The sequence below is a fragment of the Lynx canadensis genome, chromosome E2, assembly GCF_007474595.2.
Source record: "Lynx canadensis isolate LIC74 chromosome E2, mLynCan4.pri.v2, whole genome shotgun sequence".
In the NCBI taxonomy this organism is placed as follows: Eukaryota; Metazoa; Chordata; class Mammalia; order Carnivora; family Felidae; genus Lynx; species Lynx canadensis.
In genome coordinates, this window is record NC_044317.1 from 53,338,334 (window position 1) to 53,357,299 (window position 18,966).

General features: G+C 53.6%; 1 protein-coding gene and 1 long non-coding RNA gene across 3 annotated transcripts; one reads left to right on the forward strand and one right to left on the reverse strand.

Moving 5' to 3' along the window:
- Positions 1–1,327: 1,327 nt before the first annotated feature.
- Positions 1,328–6,097, reverse strand: PIH1D1 (PIH1 domain containing 1). Its single transcript, XM_030299717.1, has 9 exons — positions 5,157–6,097; positions 4,746–4,812; positions 4,221–4,400; positions 3,045–3,106; positions 2,875–2,956; positions 2,303–2,432; positions 1,982–2,057; positions 1,552–1,695; positions 1,328–1,449 (listed from the first exon to the last, which is right to left on the reverse strand). The coding sequence occupies exons 1-9, from the start codon at positions 5,244–5,246 to the stop codon at positions 1,408–1,410; spliced, it is 873 nt and encodes a 290-aa protein (XP_030155577.1). The 5' UTR covers positions 5,247–6,097; the 3' UTR covers positions 1,328–1,407.
- A 5,952-nt stretch (positions 6,098–12,049) lies between these two features.
- On the forward strand, positions 12,050–17,318 carry LOC115503482. 2 transcript variants are annotated; one of them, XR_003965384.2, is made up of 4 exons: positions 12,053–12,709; positions 12,990–13,112; positions 13,782–14,367; positions 17,073–17,318. It is a non-coding gene; the product is annotated as an uncharacterized LOC115503482 (long non-coding RNA). The 2 variants fall into 2 exon arrangements; XR_003965383.2 differs by lacking the exon at positions 17,073–17,318 and having other exon boundaries at positions 12,050–12,709; positions 13,782–14,362.
- Positions 17,319–18,966: the final 1,648 nt, after the last annotated feature.

Consider the following 18,966-nt stretch of genomic DNA (forward strand, 5'->3'; position numbering starts at 1 on the left):
AGCCGCGCTCCCCGAGGGCCGCTGGGAGTTGTAGTTTTGAGACAACAGCCTGAGGCTGCGAGGCGCCCTCTGGTGGACGCCGGAGCCCACGCTCGCTCCTTCAGGTCCAACAGACCCTACCCGAGATCATCCCCGCTACCTTTTCACCTTCTCACCATCTGCTCCTTGCCACCCGACCTCATTGACTCCATTCCAACCGCACTGGTCTCGCCGTTCTTCCAACGTTTACCACTGAGGCTCCTCCGTTTACCTATCCTCTTAGGACTCACTATGGAAGGAGAGAGTTAGCATTCGTTCATGAACTCCTTTTTTTGAGTTCCTGCTCATTGTAAAGCGTTACCGCACCACAGGGGCGGAGCTACAACCAGGTAACACTGGTTCCAGACACCGCCACCGCCACTGCTAACTCAGCCAGGGGAGACCAGAGACAGCTTGAAGTTGGAAAAGCTTCCCAGAGAAAGTTCACTGAAAGGGACGACTTTGGGAGTGTCCGCGGTACAGGAAACGGTGCTTGCCGAGTTGGAAAGTGGGACACAGTTTTGTGTGATTGTGACATGAAGCACTGTTCCAGGACGAGACGCAGGGGAGGCTGGAGATGATGGCATGCATCGGATCACCAGTGGACTTGGGCAAGGCCCCCTGGGAGGGCAATTAGAAATTCCCTGGGTTTGGGCGCCTGGGTGGCTCAGCTGGTTGAGCATCTGACTTCAGCTCAGGTCACGATCTCACAATTCGTGAATTCGAGCCCCTCGACGGGCTCTGTGCTGACAGCTCGGAGCCTGGAGCCTGCTTGGGATTCTGTGTCTCCCTCTCTCTCTGTCCCTCCCCCACTCACGCCGTCTCTTTCTCTCTCTCCCTCAAAAATAATAAACATCAAACAATTTTTAATTTAAAATTTTAAAAAATTCTGGTTTTATTGACGAGGCACACTAAGGGGGGGCGGGTACAGCAGAAACTAAAGAGGGGCTGCAGAACACAGGTGTGCTCAGGACACCATTCACTGTGCTGGGACTGAGTGACAGGAAGGACAGGGAGAAAATGAAGCATAAAGGGGACCACACCACACATGGCCCGGAGTGCTGCGCTGCAGGGGGCTCTGGGACCTTCTCCTGGGACCCTGGGGAGCCGAGGACCCCTGAAGTGGAGAGGGGAGGGTCGGCTCTGGGACCGTGTGCAACACGACGGGAGAGACTGGCGGCCAGGGAGGGGCTCTGGTGGGGAGAGGCTGAGGCCTCAGCGGGGACAGTGACTTCTCTGTGACTCCAGGACACGGTCCAATGTCCCTTTTCCCTCCCGCTCCCCGTGCATTCCTAGCCAGACACAGAACAAAGGCAAACATCTTTTATTTCCATTTTAGAGAAGCCACGAGCCTCTTCTCTCCACTTAGAAGCACAGAAAGAAAGCAGGTCAAGAAGACACCGACAGGAGGGGCATGGCCACCATCAATTGCTGAGGAGAGACGGGAAACAGATTAAGGATTCAGGACCAGGAGCCCAGGCCTCCCCAGCGCCCCCGCTCCCCCCGCACACCTCCCTCTACCTCCCCAGGTACCTTTCTCTTCCTATGGAAGGCTGCTTTGCTCTCCTCAGAGTTGATCCGCAGGGGGATACAGGCATCCAGATGGTACAGCTGCTGGGGGCCCCCCAACACTACCCGGTTCTCCCCAATCTCCAGCGACAGCCCCAGAGCTCCATCCTGGGAATATTAATGGAGTGGGCCCACCCTTCCGTTCCCAGCAATAGGCCGATAATAATATGGACCAGGAACAAAAGCCTTGTGTGTCGTTGTTGTTGTTTTAATGTCTATTTATTTTTGAGACAGAGACAGCACGCGAGCAGGGTAAGGGCAGAGAAAGGAGGAGACACAGAATCCAAAGCAGGCTCCAGGCTCAGCGCTGTCTGCATATGCCCAGCTCACTCTCCCTCGGAGACCCCAACCCTTCCAGACCTCGTTCTCCCACTCTGGCCAGAGGTACACTCACCAGTTTGGGGAGGTCAATTTCAGCCAAGAGGAGGTCAGGGGCTTCCAGCCAAAGGTTCAGGTGAGGCTTCTCAGGGCTGCGAAAGACCAAGACCCAAAACTGAGGAGAGCCCACTAGGTCTCTGCCAAAGCTATTCTTTCCCTTTCTCCCTCCTACAAACCCTGCTGCCTCGGGGAGCCTTCTCAGTGGCCATCCTGCTTCCCCCCTCTCTGGGTTCCCAGGGCCCCAGGACACCGCCTCCTATGGGGAGGCAGGATTGAGGGAGGGATTCCAAAAATTACTGGGGAGACATGAGAGAGACAGAACCCAGCGAAGGCCCACCCTTCCTCAGGTCTCGGGGAGTCGGGAGTGTATAGGTTTCCCAGCTCCTGGATCCGAGGACGCTGTTGGGAGCGGATATTTTGCTGGGAGATGGAGCCCAGGAAAGGTCGGTTCTTCAACATGCGCCACTCTGTGAGTAGGAAGTTCAGGGTCAAAGGTGGCTCAAGCGCGGGTTCCCTTGGCTTTCCTAGCGGTCCCCACGCAGCGAGAGCCTCAGGGGAAAGTCTCCGCCCCTCCCAGGATGCCAGGGATCTGGCCACACCCCCGAGCTTGGCTTCAGGAAATCTGCCCACTTTAGCCCCGCCCTTCTAGGGATATGGGGGGGCGGGATCTGTCACCAGAGGTGCTCCTGGCTCCGCCCCCTGGCTCGCCAGACCCCGCCCCTTATCTGGCTCCTGGGCCAGTCCCATCTCCACCCCCACCCCCACCTTGGGAAGCCTCACCTTCTCCCTGTAACCCGCAGCCCAGGGACCAAAACAATCCCTGCCCACACCAGCACCACCTTTTCCAAGGGCTGTCCCCGAGCTGCTCTGGCTCCCCGAGTCCCCGCTAGTGCAGGCCACGCCCTTCACCTGGATTCAGCTGAAGACTGTATTTGTCCTCAAGGCCCTCCCTGGCGATGGTGACCACGAGCTCCCGCAAGAAATCGCTGTTCTAGAAGTGAGAGAGGGAGATTTGCCGGAGGGCTAGGGATGGAGGGAGAGGCCCCAGCCCAGGCCTCACCCGCAGCCCCGCCCCCAACCTGCATCCTCCGGTAGAAGTCGCTGTTCACCGCTACGTCGTAGGCGGTACAACCCTGGCCTTCTGTGGGGAGAGAAAGGGGGTGAGACCCCCAGCCCTCGGTAGGAACCCCACCGCCCAGATAACGACGAGGCAAAAACGATAAAGGACAGCGGCCACACGAACCAGAAAGACCCAGAGACAATTAGAAAGTGAGGGCTCTTGCCAGTCATACCAGCCTCCTCTCTACTGCTCTGGTCCTTTCCCACCACATCCCAGCAATGACCCTGCCCCTTCCCTGCTCACAGACCCTCCCATGGCTCCCCAGCGCCCCAGACGAAGGTTTGTGTCCTTCAGTCTGGCGCTGGAGGCCCTGTGTGGTCAGCTCCTCCCACCTGAAGAGAAGCTCACTTCTCTGTTGGGGACCTCGTCCCTTTAAATTTCTTCCAGTCTCTTCCAATTACTGACCGATCCAATTCAACCATTCTCTCCAGCCTCTGGACTCCTCGGTCCCCTCTGCCTAGAACCCTCTTCCGTGTCTTGGCCTGACACACTCTTTCGGTTCCTTTGCATCTTATATCTGCCACCTCCTCCAGGAAGCCTTCCTTGACTCCTCAGTTCGGGTAAAGAGCCCACCCCCCTCCAACTCCAGAGCAGCAAAGATCACACCATAGTGAAATCGCCTCTGTCTTCTCTGCCCTCACCTAAGACTAGGAGTCTCTCAAGGGCAAGTTCTGGGTTGGATCAGTCCCTACTCCCCAGGGCACTGCCCAAAGCTTGATCCCAGGAGGCTTCAGGGGACATACGTTAATTGAAAAAGCAAGCATATAGACACAGAAACTCAACAGAGACACGTGAGACAAGGCAGAGAGACAGAGACAGGGGAGAAGAGTGAAGAAGGAAACAGGAACAAGACTGAGAGCTGGTCTGGCCAGCTAATGAGGACACCCGCCCAGCTCTCCCTCACTGTGGGGTAGGGCAGGGAGAAGTGCCAGCCTGGCCAGGCGGGCAGAACGAGGACAGAACTACCCCGTGTAGCAGGCACTGGAGGCCCAGGAGGTTAGGTTTATGTCACAAGGAAAAGGGGGCCAGATTTCTAGGGGGAAAGGGGGGAGGGGGATCTTGGGCCCTGGATCTTGGATCCTAGGGAAGAAAGGACCCAGGGAGCTAGCTTCCTGGGTCCCCCGAGGGCACTGACTTGCGTCCAGTTCTGCATGAGGCTCTCCCAGGCTCATGGGAATGCGAAACCCGGCTTGGTCTTCCTCCAGCATTTGAAGCAGCTCGTCCTCGGTCACATCAGCCGGAGGAGGGATGGAAGGAGAGTGACAGATGTTGATGAAAACCTTCCCTTCGGAGGAGTTGGTCTTTATGCAGAAACCTGGTGGAAATGGGTTTGTCCTGATGTCTGCCTCTGTGTGCGTCTCTGTCCTTCCCTTGGTCTGTCCCTGCTTTGAGTCTCAGTCCTCTGCTTTCTGGGCCTGCTCCCCTCCCCATTCCTGGGATCTCTGACTCTCCTTCTATCTTTGAGTCTGTCCCCCAGTCACTGCTGTCCTCCTCCTTCTCTCTTTAGCTCTTGGTCCCTCCCCCTCTCCCTGCCAAAGACCTCTATACTCCATTATTCTGCCTCTCTCCTGCCTCCTCTGTCTCTGTCCCCTGCCCCCAGTCTCTGTCCACCTCTCTCTGAGACTCAATCCCTCTCTCTCTGGCTTTCTGCCTTTCTTACCAGGTTGAGGTTGGATCTGTGTGGATTCTGGTCTGCTTGTCTGGGCTTGCTGGAGCTCCTTGGAGGCCTGTGTGAAGGAAAACACCCTCCAGTCACGGTGTCTATGCTATCAGACCCTCATTTGTTCTTCAAAAGTTTATGGAGAAATTTTGTGCATGTGAGATATGAGCAGAATAAGACATACTATGTCCCTCTCCTCCTTTGAGGACCCCTATGAACAATCCCAACCCCATCTGCATTTCTTCCAGATCCTAGCAAACTTGCAGCTAACCAACTACAATCCCATGTAGTGCCTTCTGGGAATGTAGTCCCATCTCAGAGCACCCGCGGGCGTACACACATATACACAACACACACACACCTCCCCAGAATACCCAGGGACCCAGGACCCGGAGGCCCGTCAGTCCGCACCTGCCGCAGTAGCTCCTCGAAACGCATGGTCTCAGCGCCCATCTTCTCTGCCTCGCTTAGCTCGGGCACCAGCAGCTTCGAGTCCGCCATGGCCCTGGGGAAAAGACCTAGGCGTCCTCAGTAACTCCGACGTGAGCGGGAACCTTCGCCAGGATGCGAATTGTGGAGCCTGCTGCCAGACCCACCCCCGGCTCCTGGTGCCCACTATTCCGTATGAAAGTCTAAGAATCTGTCCTGAAACTGTAATTCCACTCAGACCAGATACGGCTGTCAAATCTGTTAGGAGCCAATATTTCCAGATGCTCTCTACGTCCTACGTGCTATGTAAATGACAGCCACGCTTCTAGTCACTGTGTAACCAAGGACTTCGGCCGACCACGCTTCCGTCTGCCTCAAAAGCTCATTCACCAATCCTGCAACCTCATTACGTTCCGACCAATCATAATCTAAAGATTAAGCCCCGCCTCTCACCTCAACCAATCAAAACTAAATCCTGAACCTAGTCTCTAAATGCCACACTTCCTGTGCCGATTAAAGCCGTATTTCTCCTTCCCAACAACATCTAGCCAAACTACGGGGGAGTCCAGACTGGCACACTTTCAAAACCTTCATTTCAGTGTCCATCCTAAAAGATTCCCTTCTGATCTATGAACTATCGCTTCGTCCCAGAGCTAGATTCGATTCTCTAGTAAATACACTTCGGACTAAATATACTTCCTGTCCTCAGTATAAAAAGGGTGGCGGGAAGAACCACACGGTCATTCTTCTAAATCCGGAGCAGCCCTAACTACCGGCCAGGCGCCCACATCTCGGTTCCCCGCCGCCCCCACTTTGAGGACTGCGCATGCTCCAAACTACACTTCCCAGCTTGGGGGCATGGGCGGGGCCACCGGGTCTAAGGTGGGGTTACGCTCTATCTCCCGTAGCCCCGCCCTTTGGGCTGGAGGGGGCGGTGTCGCCCTTCGACCTCAAGGTTCCTCTGGGCAGAGCGGGGGCCCCGCACTCCTTCGTGGAAAGCGGTCCGGGCGAGTGATGGCTGCGACGCACGCACAGCGCAGCACCCGAGAGATCTTCACCACGCTGGAGTACGGACCCGTGCCTGAGAGCCACGCATGCGCATTGGTGAGGGCCTGCCGTTCAGCGCTGCCCATTCCCGCCCCCTCCCCCCCCCCCAACCCGGCATCCAGGTCCAGTTTAGCGCGCGGACTCCCGTGATCCACCGCGGCAGCTCAGCAGCTCCGCCCTTCTCGGTTCCCGTGATTCTCGCCACCCCTTGGGACCCACCCTAGAAGGGCATTCCCTTAAGCCTTTGCGGTTGCTTCTTCTTAACCCTGGATCCTCTTCCGTTGTTTGGTAGTAGCTCTCCTGCTCCCTGGTACCTACTTGTGATGGCGTTTCCCCGGTTGCTTCGAGGCCTCGGATTCCCCGGAGGCTCTCGTGATTCTTCCAGCCCCCTCAGAACTTCCCGGGATCCCCCAGGACTCGAAATTCCTGTGGGGCTCCCTTGATCTTCCAAGGACCCTCAGAAGCCCCATAGACTTCCCCAGAACATCCTGTAGCTCCCATGATCCTGAGTCCCCCCCCACCCCCGCCTTCCCATGGAGTCCCGGGATTCCTCAAGGCCCCCACCAATACTTGAGGGTCTCCTAGGATCTTGTGAACTCAGAACTCCAGAATACATCAGAACTAAACTGTAATTAACCTACACCCCCCAGAATATCCCCATGGGGCTCCCATGACCCCCTCACCCATCTCAGAATACCCCCCATGGGGCTCCCGCGATTCTTCAGGGCCTCTTCAAATCCTCATGAGACTTCTGTGATCCCCCAGGGTTCCCCAGAACCTCTTGTGGTTCTTAGGGAGAAGTAGGGTGGCTGGAATATCCTGTAATTACCTAGCCCCCTCAGAATTCCCTCATTGGGGCTCTCGTGATCGCACAGGGTCTTCTAGCACCCAGGAATGAGAAGCTTGGGCTTCTCTTCAAGGAGAGAAGAGGAGTCTAGAACCGTGGTCCAAGTGGAAGAAGATGAGGTCAGAGCCAGGAGCCCGCTGTGAAAATGGATAAGGTGGATAGGAGGGGATGAGGCAGGGGAACCGTTTGAGGAGTTGAGAGGGCAAGGGCAATGCCTGGGGTCCAGCTGTGTCTCCATCCCTCCACCACCGCCACCAGGGAGGAACCCAGGAGGACTAGAGTCGCAAGGAAAGACCCTGAGCGTGATTATCGCATGGTGAAAGTGTGAGGGACCCGGGGACAGCCTTGAGTTATGTGCAGGAGTCTGATGTTACTTGGGCTTGAGCCTTTCAGGACTGGAGACAGGGACCTGGGAGTCACCACCGTAAGACCATTGGACGGTGGGAGTGATGATCTGGGACAGAGCACACAGAATTCCCACACTTGAAGGTGGGCTTGAGATGGAATATACTGAGATAGCAATAATGTAGAAATAGCTTATATTTACTGGGTGCTTTCTACGTGCCAGCCTCTGCGCTCAGTGTGATCTCCTTTAATCCCCAGAACAGCTGTGGGAGGGGATGGTTGTCATCCTTTTAGTGATAGCACACGGAGGCTTCAGGGGGTAAGTAATTTGCCCACGGCCAACACGGTTTAAAATAGGTAAAGCTGAGATCTGAACCTGAACCCTCGGATTCACGGTTCCCCTACAGCCTCCCAAGCAAAGGTCTCAACCTTACAACATGTGGGCCCGATTCATCCAACAAATTGTTTTCTTTGGCCCGAACTTTATTTTTGAAAATGCGAATTCGTGGTCGACTCATTCCATGGAAACGTCCCAGGATCCCAGCTTCTTTTGAAAATAAAATCCCAAAATTTGGCAATGTTTGGCTCACATTCCCTGACAAAAATCATCTGGATCCAATAGTGACTGTCTTTTTTTTAGGCAAGTTGTGAGTTCCCAGTCTCCACCAGGCCCTCTTCTCACACTAGCGTGACCTGCCAGGACCCCGTAGACATTCTTTTAGGGTTTTGTTTTTCTTTGGGAGGGGGGGGATTTGCAAACTTCCACAGAGAACTTGATACTATGTATTGCTGTTTACTTCAGCTTCAGGAATCGTCAGCATTTGGGCCAGAGTTGTATTCTTTGCTTTTCTCTTTTTTCTGGAATGATTTAAATCCCAGATGTCATGTTATCTTCCCATAAGTATTTGGATCCTCTTTTCTAACCGATAAGAACTCACTTGATAACATAACCCACCTGGCCATTTTTCACACTTCACGCTAGCAGCCAATTCTTTAATTTTTTGAATATTTTTAGGTAGGCTCCACACTCAACGTGGGGCTGGAACTCACAACCCTGAGACCAGGAGTCACACATTCTACTGAGTGAGCCAGCCGGGCGTGCCCCTAGGGGTCATTCTTTTTTTTTTTTTTTTTTTTTTTTTTTTTTAATTTTTTTTTTTCAACGTTTATTTATTTTTGGGACAGAGAGAGACAGAGCATGAACGGGGGAGGGGCAGAGAGAGAGGGAGACACAGAATCGGAAACAGGCTCCAGGCTCCGAGCCATCAGCCCAGAGCCCGATGCGGAGCTCGAACTCACGGACCGCGAGATCGTGACCTGGCTGAAGTCGGACGCTTAACCGACTGCGCCACCCAGGCGCCCCTAGGGGTCATTCTTTAATATCATCCAGTGTCAGGGTGCCTGGGGGGCTCAGTCTGTCAAGCGTCTGACTCTTGATTTCGGCTCAGGTCATGATCTCACCGTTCGTGTTCCAGCCCCATACGAAGAGCCAGTTGGCAGGGTGAGAGAAAGATTAGGAGAATGGGGCATTTGGGATGCTAAGAGAAGAGAGAGAACATCTGTGGAAGGAAAAAATGGGAAGCGTGACTCGGATTTAGCGAGGATTTTGGGGGGGACAGGAGCAGGGAGAGAAATCTGAAGCAGACGTGGAGGGAGAGATTAAGAGCAAGTCTTACGCAGTGCTGCTCTCAGCGTGTCACGTGCATTGATCCATTTCATCCTCGCCACAACCCTGTGAAGTAGGGAGGGGCTGGGATTATCCCCATCTTTCAGGTGACCTTGCGGGGACCAGAGTGTGATAACACCCTGGCTAAGGTTGCACCGCTCAGTCCCAGAACCGGGTTTCGAATCCACACACTGCTGCCCCATTGGCAATGCCTACGTGCCGCGCCTGGGGCTCAGCCCAAGAAGCTGCACCTGTGGGGCCTGTGTCTTCACTGGGGGTCCACACTGCTCCTCTAAGTGGCGGCCGCCGAGGGGGGAGGGAATGCCATCACACGGTTGGGTGCAGGGACTACCCGGCTTAGAAACCCCACCTTCCAAAAAGAACCCCATGGTGCCTAATACAGTGTCATGGGCGTTGCTTCCAGAGTCTTGTACGCCCCAAGGTATATGCCCCATCACAGGAATGCAGAGGACTCTGGGCACCTGGGGGGCTCAGTGGGTTGAGCGTCCGACTTCAGTTCAGGTCACGATCTCCCGGTTCGTGAGTTCGAGCCCCACCCTCAGGCTCACTGCTGTCAGCACAGAGCCCGCTTCAGAGTTCAGATCCTCTGTCCCCCTCTCTGTCTGCTCCTCCCCTGCTCATGCTGTCTCTGTCTCTCAAAAATACATAAACGTTAAAAAAAAAAAAAAAGAATGCAGACAACTCCAGACAGCCTCAGTGCCCTGGCTTCCCATTGGATATTTAGGGTGTGTCCCCAGTTGTCCCGTTCAGGCGCAGTGGACCATTCAGGAGTCATTGTTGTCTGGTAATACAGCTGAATTGTCTCAGGTTCCCTGAGTATTAGAAAAGTTCACCTGAGGTCACTTCTGCATGGAGGAGAACAGATTGTTTTGTTTTGTTTCGCTTCGTTTTGTTTGGCTTTTTAATGTTTGTTTATTTTTGAGAGAGAGAGACGGGGAGACAGAGAGGGACACAGAAGCCAAAGCAGGCTCCAGGCTCTGTGCCGTCAGCACGGAGGCCGACGTGGGGCTCAAACCCAGGGACTCAAGATCACGACCCGAGCTGAAATTAGACGCTCAGCCGACTGAGCCACCCAGTCGCCCCGGGAGAATGGGTTTTATGAAGCCGCGTGTCAAAGTCAGTAGGACAGCCCTCACGTGTGGCTGGTGAGAACGTAAAATGGCACAACCACCATGGCAAACAGTTTGGTGGTTCGTCAAGAGGTTACCCAGAGAGTTGCCATATGACCCAGCCATTCCGCTCCTGGGTACATTTGCCTAAAAGAAGTGAAGGCGGGTGTTCAGACAAAATCAGGTACGGGAAGCTGCCTCAGCGGCACTGTGCACAGTAACCAGAAGGCTGAAACAAACGGAATGTGTCAAGTGATGATGAGCAGAGACAAAACGTAGCCTCTCCAGACAATGGAATGTCCTACAGCCACAAAAAGGAATGATTGATACGTGCTACAACTTGGATGAGCTCCAGAAACACCATGCTGGGGGCACCTGGATGGCTCAGTCGGTCAAGCGTCCCACTTCGGCTCAGGTCATGATCTCATAGTTTATCAGTTCGAGCCCTGCATTGGGCTCTGTGCTGACAGCTCAGAGCCTGCTTCAGATCCTCGGGCTTTCTCTCTCTCTGCCCGTCCCCAGCCTGTGCTTTCTCTCTCTCTCTCTCAAAAATAAGTAAACAGTGAAAAAATTTAAAAAGCAAACCATCTTGGGTGAGAGAAGCCAGCCAAAGAGGCCACGTGTTGTGGGGCCCCGATTCACGTGGGATATCCAGAGAAGGCAAATCCGCAGAAAGAGGAAGCAGATTAGCAGTTAGGGGCTAGGGGCATGAGGAAGAGAGAGTGACTGCCTGATGGGTGCCGAGTTTCGTTTTGGGAGGATGAGAATGTTCTGAGACTAGGTCGTGATGGTTGCACGACATTGTGAATGTACCACATGCCGCTGAATTGTACGCCTTGAAATGGTTAACATGGCGGGTTTTATGTTCCGTGTTGTTGTTGTTGTTGTTGTTGTTGTTTTCGTCTTTATTTATTTTTGAGAGGTGGGGGTGGGGGAGACAGAACCCAAAGCAGGCTTCTCGCATCAGCACAGAGCACGATGCGCGGCTCAAAGTCACGAACCGTGAGATGGTGACTCGGGTCGAAGCCGGACACTCAACCGACTGAGCCCACCCAGGCGCTCCATTTGGTACATGTATCTTATGTTTATGTGCATTTTCCTGCCACACCGGCAAGGAATTGGCAGGTGGGGCGAAGGGGTGTAAGTGTCCCCCTCCCAGAGGACCCTAGGTAGGGACTGAACTCCCCTAGCTGCCTCTCAGACCTTGTCCTAAACTGTCTTTGCCTCCCCCAGGCCTGGCTGGACACCCAAGACCGGCACTTGGGTCACTATGTAAACGGAAAGTGGCTAAAGCCGGAACACAGGAATTCAGTACCTTGCCGGGATCCTATCACAGGTATGAAGTGTCCCCCGGTTGTTCGGGGAGGGAGAGGCAGGCATCCATATCCCCAGCCGTATCTACCAACGACACCCCATTCTCTTTGCTCAGGGCCCTGAAGGCAGGAAGTAGCCAGTGGGGGGAGAAGCCCAAGATTTCTGGCTCTTCCCGTTAAAGTCATCCAAATAATAGCTCCAAGTGCCTGTGGATGCTTTTTGAAGTCAGTGTCTACCAAGATCCCTTCCTTGATTAATATATTTATATATTTTTAGCGTTTTATTTATTGTCGAGAGAGCGAGCGAGCGAGCGTGTGAGCAGGGGAGGGGCAGAGGGAGAGGGGGACACAGAATCGGAAACAGGCTCCAGGCTCTGAGCCATCAGCCCAGAGCCTGACGCGGGGCTCGAACTCACGGACCGCGAGATCGTGACCTGGCTGAAGTCGGACGCTTAACCGACTGCGCCACCCAGGCGCCCCAGAGCATGCAACTCTTGATCTCAGGGTCATGAGTTCAAGCCCATGTTGGGCGTAGAGCTTCCTTAAAAAAAAGAAAAAAAAAATGTCAAATTGTACCCTTTAAAATGCATGCAGATTAGTGAATGTCAATTATATTCAATAAAATTTTGTGGGTTTTTTTTAATCATACACACACACACACACACACAGAAACAAAACATGGGCCAGATTCCGAGCCCTCTACACACATTAACTTGTTTCATTTTGGAAACAAATCTACGAGGTAAGCACTATGAGCCTCATTTGAAAGGTGGGAAACTGAGGCCCAGAGAGGTTAAGTAACTCACCCAAGGTCACACAGCTGGTAAGTGGCAGAGCTGGGACTTCAACCCAGCTGCCTGGCCCGAGTCTGCTCTGAACCGTCACCTGGTTAATTATTGTTGGAGTTGTTACAGAGAAGCAAAGATAGGTAGAGGAGGAAAGGGGCAGACGATGAGGCTCTTCAACCCAGCCCTTGACCTCCTTCCTGCCTGTCCCTGCAGGTGGCAGAGCTGAGAGGCCCTGTGCTCCGGCTGCGGGAGCCGCTGGGCGTGCTGGCTATCGTGTGCCCTGATGAGTGGCCCCTGCTTGCCTTTGCGTCCCTGCTGGCCGCCGCCCTGGCCCATGGCAACACCGTGGTCTTGGTGCCCAGCGGGGTCTGCCCCATTCCCGCGTTGGAGGTCTGCCAGGTACGGTTGCCCGCCTTCCTGCCGCTGCTCCCAGCAGCCCCTGGGGCAGCAGAGGGATGGACGGTGTCCCAAGGCCTGCACTAGCCCCACCCCCTTGTAAGCACGGCAACCCCAGTCCCCATTGCCCCCGCCCTCCATCCAAGCTTGCACTGCTCACGGACCCCGTGACCATTCTGGCCAGGACCCCGTGAGCCCTCCCCGGAAGCTCACTCCTCACCCAACCTATTGCCTTCGGCGTCTCTGACTCCCTTCCCTCCCGACCCCCTCTCCCATCCCCTAGGATTTGGCCACCTTGTTGCCAGCGGGCCTGGTGAATGTGGTGACTGGAGACCGGGACCACCTGACCCGCTGCCTGGCCTTGCACCAGGACGTCCAGGCCCTGTGGTATTTCGGATCTGCCCAGGTACCCTTTGTTTTGCCATCTCTCCAGCGTCCTAAACCTCACCAACGGTCTCCTCCTTTTCTGGAAACCTGGCAGTGCCCCCTTAGAATTCCCGTTGCTAAGGAGGAGAAATTCCTTAGCAACCGGGTCCTGAGATCCCGCCCTCCAGAGTCCCTGTTGCTAAGGGAGAGGATCTCCTTAGCATAGCAACAAGGGCCTGAGATCCTGCCCGGCCCAAAGACCCAATCTCATTGGACAACCCGTTGCTAAGGGACCACACCCTGTAACAGACTCAGAAGCCCACGGTCCACCCTCAAGCCTGAAGGTGATGGAGGGGAACTCCTTGTCATAAGAACCTCAGGCCTCATTCCTTTGAATGTGGGCTGTTAATGGGGAGGAAATTCCCCAGCCGCAAAGGTCAATGTTGTCTCCCTCCACGTCTGGTAGGTTTGCCTGCTACAAGCTGAGCATTGTAGCAACAGAGCCTAGGTCAAGCCTTGGGGCCCGTCCGCAAAGGTCAACGTTGTCTCCCTCGCATCTGGAAGGTTTGCCTGCTACAAGCTGAGCATTGTAGCACCAGAGCCTAGGTCAAGCCTTGGGGCCCCTCCGCAGTAATAGTCCTGGTTGCCAAGGAAGCAGCTGCTTGGCAACCAAGCTGGCGGAAGGGCTGATCCCCCTTTTCTGTGTCAGGGCTCCCAGTTTGTGGAGTGGGCCTCAGCAGGAAACCTGAAGCCGGTGTGGGTGAACAGGGGCCGCCCTCGGGCCTGGGATCAGGAAGCCCAGGGAGCAGGCCCAGAGCTGGGGCTGCGGGCAGCACGGACCAAGGCCCTGTGGCTGCCCATGGGCGACTGATGCCTGAGTGCCCCCACACTCCGTCTTGGACAGAGGAGAGATGGACCCCGACAGACACCAGAAGCCTGGAGCCTTCTTTTATCATGGCTCCGATGCCCTCCAATAAACTCTGACCAACCTTGGCTGTGCCTCTCAGGGGAGGAAGTGGGGGAGTAGCGACTTCTGTTCTGTTTGAGGCCTTTTGAATTGTAAGACTCAGCAGCTGGGTGGGCTGGCTCCAGTATAACCCGGTATTTGTGAGACAGATAAAGGGAACTCTGAAGAGCCCCAGGCAGGCCCTCAGAGCCTCATGTTTCCCCCTTGGTCTTCTCCTTCGTGTAGCTCTTCCCCTTTGACTTTCTCTGCCTATGCATTGTTTTAGGACCCATAGCTTGCAGACAAACAATAAAACACAGTGGCTCTCTGGAATACAATAAAAACCCTGGTAAGTTACTTTTCCCAATTCCCATGGTATAAACGCTCCCACCATGTTCCCGATGACTAAACAACAGGCTAACAGAATTCCTAAATTTTTTAATGTTTCATTATTTTTGAGAGAGAGACAGAGCATGAGCGGGGGAGGGGCAGAGAGAGAGGGAGACACAGAATCCGAAGCGGCTCTGCGCTGACAGCTCAGATGCGGGGCTCGAACCCACGAACTGTGAGATCAAGACCTGAGCCAGAAGTCGGACACTCAACTGACTGAGCCACCCAGGCGTCCCCAGAATTCCTAAATTTTTAACAGTCCGCTCCCATGAACGAATCTGAGCGGCTCGAGCACATCATGTTTTAGAATTATTTTTTTTCTTTTTTTAAAGGTTTTATTTTTAAGTCATTTCTACCCCCGATGTGGGGCTCGCACTCACAACCCGGAGATCCAGAATCACACGTTCTGCCTACTGAACCAGCCAGGCACCCCTAGAATTCTTTCTGATGCAAGGAACCCACTCACGCTAGCTCAGGATGAAGGAATTTTCTAGAAGGCTACAGAGATGTCTTACAGAAAATAGGGCAAGACATGCATCTGAGGTGCCCCAGGTCTTGAGAACCTAGATGCAGGCAGGAACCAGGGCTGGTCCTTTCTCTGTGGGCATGTGATCACTGGAATTTTTTTTTTTTTTTTAAGTAATTTGTACCCAACATAGGGCTCGAACTCATGACCACAAGATCGAGTTGGATGCTCCCCCCACTGAGGCAGCCAGGCGCCCCATCTCTGGGGTTTTCTATCTCTACCTGTCTGCCTCAATCAACTCTTTGAGCCATGTGATCTTAGGAAAGCTTCTTAACTGCTCTGAGCCTGTTTCCTCATCTGTAAAATGGGACTAATAGTTCTAACCAGACTGGTTAACTTAGTGATGGGTACACAGCACACGCTTCGCCAGTGTTAGCTGTTAAATAGAGGTTGCTTCTGTCATGGCACAAATGAGACTAAGAAGCCTCCTGTCAGTATCTGATTAAAGCTGGACCGGATCATCTCTCCCAGGATCTGGACGTTTGGAGAGATTTGGAGGAAAGTCCCTGGAAGGCTCTAGTTGCTGTCTGTGTTTTGACAGCTCCCTCCGGGATTCCACGGGCTGCCTCGGTGTCCTTCCCATTAATCCTGTGGCTTTAACCAGCCAAGGGCAACTACCAGGTCAACGTAACCCCAGCCCTGACCTCTGGCAAGCGTCCGTGCTGCATCCAGGGAGAGGAAATCTGGCCAGTTTGGGTCAGGCGTACACTTCTCGGCCAATCAATCATGTCTGGCCAGGGGTGGACGCTCCTAGTCTGTGAAGCTGTCCACTGAGTGCGTTACTCTGAGCCAGTCACTGTTCCACGTGCTGGGGAGACGGCCAGGAACAAGAGAAGCTAGGCCTCAGGAGCTGATGTTCTAGCGGGCGAGAGCTGTGTTAGGCTCCTGTCGCCGCTGCAACAAAGTTTTAGCGGCTTAAGCACAAGTGTTTGATCTTAACAGCCCTGGGTGTCGAAGTCTGAAAATGGGCGTCACCAAACTAAACTCAGGGTGTCAGCAGCGCTGCGTTCCTGACTGGAGCTCAAGGGAAGAATGTTCTCCCTGCTTTTTCTTTGGCACGTGACCCTGTGCTGCTCTTTGTAGCCCCCCAATCCATGATTGTCTCCCCACCTCAAGACAAGTCCTGTCTGCAGAGGCCCGTTGGCCATGTGAGGTAACATTGAGAGGTTCCACTGGACATCTTTTTTTTTTTTTTAAGTTTATTTATTTTGAGAGAGAGGGAGAGAGAATCCCAAGCAGGCTCTGTGCTGTCCGCACAGAGCCCCACGCAGGGCTTGAACCTACGAACCATGAGGCCACAACCTGAGCCAAAATCAAACGCTTAATGAACTGAGCCACCCAGGGGCCCCAGTTTATTTATTGAGAGAGAGAGAGAGAGAGAGAACTAGTGTGAGCAGAGGAGGGGCAGAGAGACAGGGAGAGAGAGAATCCCAAGCAGGCGCCAAGCTGTCAGTGCCGAGCCCAACACGGGGCTCGATCTCACAAACCGAGCTCACGGCCTGAGCCAAAACCAAAACCAAGGATCGGACTCCCAGCCGAGTGAGCCACCCAGGCACCCCTCCAGTAGACATCTTCGAGAGCCATTCTGCCCACTGCAAGAGGAGACACAAAACTAGATAATCGAGAAAATATCTGCCTGGCGTGACAAGCTACGCCAGGCTGAACAGGAAGCGAGGTAAAGAGGGCAAGGAGGAGAGAGGGATGATATCACAGGTTGGGTGAGGCTTTGCTGCAGTAACAACCCCCAGACCTTTGCGGTCGACAACCACAAAGTTCATTTCTTGCTCACGGTAACCTGTCCATCAAGGGGCGGTAGGGGCCCTCCGTTCATCAGAGCCACGCAGGGACCCAGGCTGACTGTGGCCCGATCTCAAAGTGGCTTGTGTCATCACAGAGCCACTCCCTGACCCACTTAATCCTCATCCAGAAGTGACACTCGGCACCTCCACCCTCCTTTCATTGGCCCAAGGGAGTCACGTGACTGTGCCTGAGTTCCACAGGGCACATGGTCCTAGACTCCTGCAGAGGAAGGCCCCCGGATGTTTGTGAACAATTCTTCCGGGGATGGGTGGGCCAAGCACGAGCTTCAGAGAAGCACGGATGTGGAAGGGACCTTATATTTTCTCATTTACCTCCAGGTTGGAGTCGAAGAAACTGAGGCTTATTGAGGATAAGGGGCTGGCCAAGCTCCCACAATGACCCAGCCAGAGCTAAAAGTGATATTTGCCAGGCCTGATGCAACAAGACCTGTTCCCCAAGTCCCCTTGGGTCGCGGGCCCTGGCAGGACAAAGCCAGAGGCCCAGAGGACGGTCAGACCCCAGCAACACAACAAGCTCCTGGCCTGTGCCAGGGAGACCCATAATCTGTGCGACTGTGGAGGGGACACGGGGGGGGGGGGCGGGGAACCACCTGGAGACTGAGGATCTTATAAGAGTTTTGGTGTGGGCGAACGGGGAGGAGATAAAGAGGAAGTGAGTGGCACGGCAGAAGGGCTAGAAAGCTGTTCCAAGGGCAATAGGGAGCCACAGAAGGTGTGTGAGCAGAGGAGAGGTAGGTAGGCTCAGCTCTGGTTGGAAGATACCACATAACCTGAGGTGACAGGTGTTATGATATGAGAAGGAGCTCAGGGTACCCAGAGATGTCACCCTATCCAACCCGAGTGCGCATGTGCAAGGGGAGGGTGAGGGACGGCGGCCACCTTCCCAAGGAAGGTGCCGTGTGCGTTCAGGGTTTTGGGTTTTTTTTTTTCCAGCTTTGTTGAGGTATTATTGACAAAGGTTGCATATATTTCGGTGATACGACCTGATTTTTTTAAGTGTATAAAACGTGTTGGTTTACTATACCTATACGTCGTGAAACAGTTAACCGTAATCAACTTAATGAACACATCCATTGCCTCACAAAGTCACCTTTTCTGTGTGCGATGAGAACATTGAAGATCCACTCTCTTAGCTCAGTGCCTCTGGAAAAAAAAAAAAAAATTCTGATATATCCAAAAGGAAAACAAACGTTTCTCCTAGGAAATTTCAAATGTACCATATGGTTTTGTTAATGATAGGCACCATGCTGTATTAGAGCCTCGGAACTTTACTCATCTTAAAACTGAAACTCTGTACTTTTTGGACCAACATCTCCCCATTTCCCCTACTGGCAGCCCCCCCTCCCCCACCCCTGGCAACCAGCATTCTAATTTCTGACTCTATGAATCGACTTTTTTAGATTCCACGTAGAAGTGATTCCATACATGATTTGTCTTTCTCTGTCTGGCTTAATTCACGTAGCACAACGCCTTCCAGATTTATTATCTGCGATGTTGCAAACAGCAGGATTTCCTTGTTTTTGTAGCTGAGTAATTTTTTTTTTAATTTTTAACATGTTTATTTATTTTGAGAGAGTGCAAGGGAGGGGAGAGGCAGAGAGAGGGAGACACAGAATCTGAAGTAGGCTCCAGGCTCGGAGCTGTCAGCACAGAGCCCAACTCCGGGCTCGAGCCCACGAACCCTGAGATCGTGACTTGAGCCGAAATCGGACGCTTAACCGGTTGAGCCACCCAGGCGCCCCTGTAGCTGAATAATATTCTATTGTGTATATATACCACATTTTCTTCATCCATTCATCCATCAGTGGACACTTAGGTTGTATCTTGGCTATCGTGAGTGCAGATATCTCTTTGAGAGACTGATTTCATTTCCTTTGGAGAAATAACAGAAGTGGCATTGCTACATCATTTTATTTATTTATTTATTTGGAAAGTTTATTTATTTTGAGAGAGCGCACGCAGGAGGGGCAGAGAGGGAGAGGGGGAGAGAATCCCAAGCAGAAGAAACAGCATGTGCAAAGGCCCAGAGGTAGGAAACAGCCCGGCGGGGGGGGGGGGCTGTAGTGGTTTGAATAGTGCCCCCCCCCCCAAAAGATACGTCCCTTTCCTCACCTCTGGAACCTATGAATGCGACCTTCTCTGGAAAAACGGTCCTTGCAGATATAATTAACTTAAGGATCTCGAGATAACATCCTGAGTTGGGGCGCCTGGG